The sequence below is a fragment of the Ischnura elegans genome, chromosome 10 (assembly GCF_921293095.1).
Source record: "Ischnura elegans chromosome 10, ioIscEleg1.1, whole genome shotgun sequence".
Classification (NCBI taxonomy): Eukaryota; Metazoa; Arthropoda; class Insecta; order Odonata; family Coenagrionidae; genus Ischnura; species Ischnura elegans.
This window is the reverse complement of record NC_060255.1, coordinates 86,266,046-86,274,867: the sequence shown is the minus strand read 5'-3', so window position 1 is coordinate 86,274,867 and position 8,822 is coordinate 86,266,046. Positions and strand designations below refer to the sequence as shown.

The window sequence follows — 8,822 nt, the reverse complement described above, 5'->3', positions numbered from 1 at the left end:
GCATGAATAATTATCTACCTGCGGTACAGCATGGGCTCCCCTGCGTTAATATGTGTTGAATATTCACCCTTCTTTGAATTATCTCGTTACAAAATCTCTCCAATTTGACCATCACTCTTTTACATACGGAGAGTGTGACCTATGACGATTTGCATTCCGGACGTCAACTGGTCAAACTCAGCCTTTTATTTGGGATTTTGCTGTCGCATTAATGAACCTACAGATCAGTTACAATATATAGTTATAATCATTCCATATTTTCCGGCCCATCACAAGAGATTACCAACGAAGTAAATATTATCAATCGTGCCAATAGTAACTTTTTGTCATGAAACAAACATCGTTAAGCTAACAATAAATATGATATTACTCTTAGGCATCCCTCAGGAGAAAAAAGTAGAAATCTGGTCCCACAACATATATGAGATTCATCTTTGGCATTAAAATGAAAACCCTATGTTGGTTAACCTGCGTGGATAGACGTCATAAAAAGATTTATAGATCCACACTATCTGCCAATAAAAGATCACATGTACAAATTTGACCCTGAACAGCATTCGAATTTTGTGAAATATTTTTTCCTCCATCGGGGGATCGGGGGTTGGAACGGTCTGCCAAAGGTAAATCTTAAACCCTTCCCGTGAAGCCTAGAGAATTCGTGAGGGGATTAAATAGTATTAAACTGTGAGGGTCTTTTTCATATTTGTATATTTACTATGTTTAGGGTAAAGTTTATATTTTACGAATAGTTCATGTGTTTCTTCATATATATGTTTTTTCCTCGTTTCAAAGTCATGTATTAACTTGGGTAAATTATAACCAAAAAGTGTCCCTAATATTTTTTTGGAATTAATAATTTCTATATTTATAACTAGGCATAAGATGAATATTAGCAAGGTGTCTATGTATTTAAAGATTCAGATTCTAATAATGGTGATGAGGAAAACATCCCATTATACTTCGCCACCTTAATTTCAACCATCATTGCCATGTGTTTATGGATGCAAAATGTGGTCATTGGGGAGATAAAAGAGACATAAGGTTCAAGATATTGATATTTGGGTGGGGAAGATGATGCTAATTTCGACAATCATTATTCCGAAGATTGGTTAGACATTGGTTTAATTCTATTTTCAGCTAATTTGTTCACACTTAAATTATTCGTCTGTTATGACATCCTGCATCACCTGTTAAATTTACCTCATCCGAGGCAGACTGCCTCTGTCGTTCTTTTATTCCCCCAGTCCATCGACGAGCATTTTTTATATAGACTATCGTGTCTCATTATAAGGCCAGTTTTACTGTCCCCAGCAAAATATGCGGAGAAAATAACATGCGATGAGATGACATCAAGGGTAATTAAGGTAGGAGTGCTAAACAAACTCGTCTTGCAGAAGAAAAATGCACACTAAATACGCCATAATTTACGAAATATGAGGAAAATATTTTTCTTTAAAGTTGGAGGAACATATTTGGAACACAGTGGAAGGGTGTAAATTTTAGACAATTATTGAATAAGTTCAACTAATTCAGGCGTGATAAGTGAATGTTCGACATGTTGTAATGAAAGATAGTTGCACTCCTTCCCAATTATTTAATATAATGAATTTGACGCGTCATTCATGATCCGTCATCTGGTATATATCTTGTACCAGATAACGGCTCTGTGAGTCAAACTGCGTCGTACGCATTAAATTATTGTGGAAAAACTTCATTTCATTTGCACAATCACCGAAGACTGTATATGAACTGAAAAATTGACTGAAAAGGAAAAATTAGACATAACTGTGCCCATTAACACCAAATTCCGAGAGTGAATCACCTCAATCAGTAGTTCCAACGAAAGATTGGCTTTGATAGGTGACCCTGGAATAAGTCGTGGATGACTGAGTCACAGGCTTATTAGTTTTGCATACTGAAGTTAAGGGGCTTAATTTTCCTGGATTTCCACTCGAAGTGCCAGAACCAGGGTACTTTGAATGAGTTCGTAGGCTTCACCCAGGGCTTGAACCCAGGGGCCTTTGTTTAGTGGACACACGCTATACCCTTTTGACAAAGACGTTCCCAAACGTTGATTTATAATTAAGTGCAAATTACAAATTAATGAAATGATATAGGCTAACGTATAAATAAATTCCACAATGATTCTATATTTCTTAAGTCTTGAGTAGAAATGAAAAATATTTATAATTCATGTTGATGATCATTTGTACAATACACACATTGAGTGGGAAAATATATTCAAGATACCAAGACAACATATTTTCCATCCATAGATATAAAATCATAGCTGATTTTTCAGTGAATGATTAAGTCTTAGTAATTAAACAGTCAACATCCCTCTTCTATCTCAGGGCGAGTAATATACTTGCATATATTTCTTCATCGCCATATTTATATAATGCTTTTTCCTGAGATTGAAGCATGATGATAAAAAAATTGTCCATTTGAAAAGTCTTGCAGCTTATACTTTCCACAAATAAATTCATTCTTCATAGACTGTTGTGATAATGTCAAATATGCCACTTGGACATTCAGGATAGATGCTAAAGCAGTCACTATTTTTCTTTCCTAGTTCTTCTGCCGCAATATAATCGTAGCTCAAGTCATTCTCCGACGTCGTAGAGGGCCTGCAATGCAAAATGTGATTCATTTTCCATTCAGATCACAGATTTCGGATCAGTCTTCAATAGCTCAAATTTAAGACAAAATTTACCCTTCTAGCTCAAAAATGATATGGCTGACTATATTATTGAAAAGGTAGCTATTTAAACGTTTAATTAAGGTAATAGTACGGAAATTATCATTATCAGTTTAATATCAAGTAGGCTACTTCAATAATGGAAAAAGCGGAGATGTACTTTTCTGAAAAATATTTTACCACTATATTTGAATCATCATTGCTCACCTAAGTCTATGGAACAAATAATAAAGGAGTGGAATGAATTCATTCGGCCATTATAAACGTTACTTAGAGAGAGATTTTTTAACTAAGGAGGCTTGTTATTGTGCTACATGATGACATCAATATATAATTATTAATCCAAAAATTAAGTTTTTTTATGTAATATTCAACCATAACTCCAAATACCAATAATATTTCTCACATGTTCAATAAACGATTAAACTGATATCTAGCAATGCTTGGAACATGATGAGGACTACAGTGTCATTACGTCAACCTAGTTGCCATAATTCAAATTTATCGCAAGTGGTATAATGATAATTTGAGTATCGGTCTGCCTTTTAATGAACAATATGATCAAATTAACAAATAATACAATTCAGACACGCAATGAATGTTTCTTGATGCACTTCAATTAGCATTTATCTTTTAGTTTTTCGCCTTGCATTCCTTAATTTCCTTAAAGTACACTTTTTGTACAGCCACCAGTATAATCTTAAAGTGATTTCATTTGTCTTTTTCAGAAGAATACTCCCTGTTTCCAGTAATTTAGGGAAAACAAATACTTTATTTCACAATTTCCTGAGGCTCATTAGGATTTATGATGGCAAATATTCTTTATGAACCGAGTCTTATACAAAAAAATGTTGTTTTCAAGACACCGGATTTGTATGCAACATTTTATGCCATCAACTCCTTGTTTTCTACTACACTACTGTTTCATTTAAAGTATATCAAAGAAGCAAACACCTTATGAGGCTACAGTTTAGTGCACCAATGAGTAAAGACATATTCAGGAAACAGATAAAGAAATTCTGAAAGCTTAACATGCCCTAGCTGTATTCCCTTCCTCATGGATAGATGCGGCACTTAGGTGATACATGATGGGCTTATACGCAAGAGGCAAGCCTTTGAGGATATGTAGTGGGAAATGCTTTGCCTGAAAGGACTCGCAGCTTGCATTGCCTATGAAAGAGGATCAAGGGGTTACCATGGATACACTCACGTAAACAGAACGTGGAGCAGTTCCGCGACAAGACTTCCATGATACAAAGGAGTCTCGGAGGCCTCGCAGATACTGCGAAGTAGACAGCTTTGTCCGTCCAAGCCCAAGCTGTTAACAGGATGAGAGTACTAATTACCATTAAAAAGTCTACGCGGGTCATCTAGTTGGATGAAGTTATAATTTTGAATTTTTTATTGAAAATTTATTATTTTTATTTGAAATTCTAGGAGTGCTAGAGGCTTATTTAATGTAATCAGAATTTTTACTACAAAAATTCTCGCTCTTCAAAGAGGAATTTGTGATACGAAATAAATCGTCTCTTTTAATAGAGTTTATCTTCATAAAAGCACAACGTTAGGCAGCCAAGCACTCCTGAATAATAGCGTGTAAGATGAGTTAATTAACTTTGAAATTCTGATTTTTATAAAGCATTAGGTGAATAAGCAAAGTTAGGTTTATTCTGCAGATTCCATGCACTTAAAATTGGTACCTATTTTACACCAAAAAGTAATTATATAATTATTTCAGAGATACCATACAATAGTAGTACAGATATTTTTTTGCTAAGAAACTCGTCTCACTGAAAGGCACATGCAAGGCGAATAATATAGTATAAATTTTTGGTATTAATTGCATATGGGAAAATAAGCGAATTTTTGGCACATTCTGACATTTATATGCGCTAAAAATTAGGTATGCCATGCAAAAAATTTATAGCTTCTTTAAATTTAACAGATATTATAAGATTTTGGGCCGTAAAACAGGTACAGGAGAGGTAGAGATTGAGAAATTTATACTTCATCCTTCTCCTTTGGTACCTTTCCAATGTTGCCTCTATAGCCACGTACACAGCGGCCCTCGTAATAGGACCTCTTTTCTTCTTGTTCGTATTTCGCCTCGGCCTGATTCTTCTTCTCCTTCTCCGCCCCGTGTACGTATTCAAAATATTGTCAGGGTAGAGGTATGTGACGTTATCCGGGAGCGAGTAGTCAGCTTCCAGAAAGAGTCCCACTTCGACGTCCTTTCCTTCCAAGCCGATGGGTATACCAACCTCCCAGGCAACCTAAGGCATGCAATAAATGTTAACGATCATTGGGTTTTTTTTGGCTTCATTAATGCTTAACACCGATCCAAATGATATATTCTAATGATTTTTAGTTTTTTTTTTTTAATTTGGGATTAATGTAAGGATGAACAACTTTGCCATTTCCACACAGTATTTCAAAGTAGCAAATACCTTGTGAGGCTACAGTTTAGAGCACCAATGAGTAAGATATAGATCCGGAAACAGCTAAAGAAATTCTGCAATTCTTCTGACCTTGATAATGTTACTCTGTAACGAAACCATGGTCGGTGTTAATAAATTAATATGTGGAAATAGCAAAGTTGTTCATCCTACTATTCGTGCGATTATGGATTTCCACCAAGTTACGCCCACTACGATTAATTATATTAATTAGATTCATGGCATAAATGTGTTTCAGCCAGAATAAATTTGAATATGAACGAAAATGGATAATAATTTACAACAAATATTAATGACCATGTCATTGGCTCATATTTTCAAGTCTATTTCTTCACTATCACACACTGATTCAACCTAAATGTTGTTTCGGATAGGTGAGGGAAGAGCTTAAACCCGGGGCCTCCTCACGCTCCGAAGATTTTATCATTTGGAATATTCGAAAAGTTTCACCTGAGATTTGAACCCGGTACCTATCTATTAGCAGCCCTGCCATCTACCAATCAGACTACCACGCTATTTGGCAGCCTCTTCCTTACGTAGGACTGTCCGAAATTTAACTCATAGGATTGAGGATATATAAGAATATAGAGAAGATATTGCGATCTCCAAGACAATAAAAAATTGCAGATTAATGGAAAAATAGACTTTTCAATCGATATCGTAAACGTCCACGATGAAATGTGTAGCACTAAACGAACAAATATATTCTCAGAAGCAATCACGCTGCCAAATATTTCAGCTGTGCCATTCAAATTTTTGCCATATTTTTTATTTTCATAAATTCTTTAATGATTCCAAATGAACTTCCTCGACACACATCCGATAAACAAGTACATGAAGACATATTCACTGATTGGACAAAATTTATGAAATTTTCAAGAAGACATGTTGCCCCAAAATTTTTACAAAGAGATACATTTAGTGCGACATCAAAATATTATTTCAAAATGATTTAAGAATAAACGTAAAGCACCAGTAGTATGGAGAATTATTATAGTTCATTAGAACAACTTAGAACTCCCGCGTAAACTATGAGAGAGTAAAAGAGTTTTTAAGACATAGTCAGTAAATATCTCGAGTGAGTTAATAAATGAAAATGGTAAATGGGAATAGAAAATGGGATAGCATTGAAAACTAAATTTTGCTCTATCATAGAGTTAATATGCCAGGAAGTAATCATTAGTCCCTTGATTTCTCTCTGTGGACGAACTGACAGCTTGTTAAACGACGTGATTTTTTAATTGCTTGTGTGACTAAAACCTCTACAATTTCTTTAGATTAACTTCAAGTACATTTCCAAAAAACGGTATTTTCAGATAAAGGAAAGAATATGTATTCAATAATTAAAGCATACAGCAGCCATTACAACATTTGGCATAGTTTAAAATAATTACCTCAATTTCACTGTTCGAAGGAAAAACAGCCGGACTATATCGCTTTTTTCTAGAAAATCTTTCTTTCAAGCCGATAGTAGTATCAACTGTGAATAAAATTAGGACTAGGAAAACACTGAAATAAAGAAAAATATTAATTTATACATGGTTATAAGGATTGACATATGCTTTGAATAAGCATAGTAAGTAAATCTTTACACAATTACAAAATATAGCTGCATGTAAAATAAAGTTCTTCGCTAGTGTGCCATTGTCCTAATCGAGGGATATAAGTAACCATGAAATGTATGAAAACACTTTTTCGCAGGAAACGTCAAAGAGTAAATGAAATTTTCGACAGTCATTTTCCAAACATAACAAAATAGACTTTCAATATTCCATCTCGCAATAAACAAATCAGCATACCCTTAATTTAGGCAATGGAAAAAACATTTCGGAGTGCAAAATTGACTAAATGAGGATATTATGGAAGAACACAAGAGTGCATGCATATACACCTTCTTCAAAATTTGGAATCCTCGTTTTAATTTGAGGAAAAGAACGATGGAAGATTATGCGGAGTTATACGATGCGATGAATTTAAAAGATGAGACCTTCAATTACAATTATATGTTGCTGATTGGTCACTTGCCAAACACCCAAGAGGTGGCTCACAGCGTATTATGTAGATGTAGATTATATGGATTGAAATAAATATTAACTGGAAGGATAATTCCCTGAATAAAATCAAACCAACATACCGTGGGTAACATGTAGCCTCCAATGAGTTCAACGACAACGTATACAGCTGCTTGAATTCCGCCGAGGACTGACCAACGTCCAATTGAAATTCATCATGATGCGATGCAGTGAAATAAGTTCTCCAAAATCACCACAGCATTTAGGTTTTATATGCATTAATAAAGATAACAATTGTTGATTTATTATTCAATGAAACCGAAATTGTGGCGATTTAGGGATTCCAACTTTCCTGACTTGCCTTTCAAATAAAGATTCTTCCGAAAAATGTAGACTTGTATTTATCACTCTAAAACGCTATCAAGTGTTACGAGTGAGTGAAATCTGAGACTACACTTAGTCATCAAGTACAGATATTTCCTCATAAGTATAGTGAATTACGATTTATGTGGACTGAAAATGTTTTTGCTTTCTTCTGATTAAAACATGCAACGAATTTGTTTTTTCACTTTTGTCTAGAAATATTAAATCTAATCAGGTACTCGTAAAAGTGACCCTAAATATAAACCTAACCAGTGAAGTCAACCCATAATGACAAAGTGATAGTTCCTCTTAGCTTTCTTGACATTTGACTCTTTTTCTCAAAAATCCGTTTGAGATAAGGACAGCAAATTTTTTTGATAAAGTTGCTATCATTGAACTGTGAAGCGCTTAGAAAAATAATGGCAATTCAGATACAAAACACGAGGTTAATGGCTCGTTATTTTTGTTCACAACCTCAGAACATTTCATATACAACACGTTTAAAATGAATGAAAAACTTACCTAATGTACGTGGGGTATCTAAATTTTAGGCACCTTCGGTTGAATCTATTCTGTTGTGGTTGTGTATTCCTCACACACTCGCAGGAACTCCTCCGTAAGCCATTATGAGTTTTCTCCAATAGCGCTTCCTCAGGCTGAAGAGAAACTGTCGTATTTGGCGTAATCATCCCGTCATTCAAAGCCATTCCGCACTTTTCAGGGTCTGATGACATCTTGTGTGGAGCTCATAAGATAATGCAGTATCCGAAACACGTGACAAATATGGGAAGTTCTCCTGTCAGAGCGATAAGCTCTTCGTTGGGTATGAATAATTAGGGTAAAGTTACTTTTGATCAATTAAAGAAATGATTTGTTAATGATAAAAATTACATCATTTTATCCGTAAAATTCATTTAAAATACATCCACTTTCCACCAGCTGCATCAGTGATAGCATCTCTCGGTGAAGGGTGCGGATACCAGAATCAGATTTTAGTAAATTTTGCGGATTTGAACAAAATAATTTCCATAATGTTTACGCCAAATTGAAGGGTAGGAAATTATGATATAATTTTTCCGTAAATAAGATGTGAAAGTAGGCGATAACGGCAGAAAAAATGGGTATTACCTCTGCTAAAATTCCAGCCTCGAGCGCTCCGCCGGTCCATGGAATTAACTAGTATCTTTCCGTCACCGTTGAGGCATTTTGACCAAGACTCTCCAGTGTTTCTCGCGAGGGCTCCACGTGCCGGAATCACCCGTGCCAATTAGCACGCACTCGCACAGTTTG

The 8,822-nt window shown here is 35.0% G+C and overlaps 1 protein-coding gene across 1 annotated transcript; it reads right to left on the bottom strand.

The window, feature by feature from the left end:
* Positions 1 to 2,423: 2,423 nt before the first annotated feature.
* LOC124167175 lies at positions 2,424 to 8,339 on the bottom strand. Its single transcript, XM_046545002.1, has 5 exons — positions 8,055 to 8,339; positions 6,552 to 6,666; positions 4,730 to 4,974; positions 3,912 to 4,019; positions 2,424 to 2,630 (listed from the first exon to the last, which is right to left on the bottom strand). The coding sequence occupies exons 1-5, from the start codon at positions 8,264 to 8,266 to the stop codon at positions 2,486 to 2,488; spliced, it is 825 nt and encodes a 274-aa protein (XP_046400958.1). The 5' UTR covers positions 8,267 to 8,339; the 3' UTR covers positions 2,424 to 2,485.
* Between the last annotated feature and the right edge of the window lie 483 nt (positions 8,340 to 8,822).

What these genes read in the sequence shown, in the direction of transcription:
- LOC124167175 (XM_046545002.1), bottom strand. Translation starts at nt 8,266, where the DNA reads ATGTCATCAGACCCTGAAAAGTGCGGAATGGCTTTGAATGACGGGATG. An exon ending in CTTCGAACAGTGAAATTGAG is followed by an intron (nt 4,975 to 6,551) that starts GTAATTATTTTA and finishes TGCATGCCTTAG; the next exon opens with GTTGCCTGGGAGGTTGGTAT. An exon ending in CTGCTCCACGTTCTGTTTAC is followed by an intron (nt 2,631 to 3,911) that starts GTGAGTGTATCC and finishes TTTGCATTGCAG; the next exon opens with GCCCTCTACGACGTCGGAGA.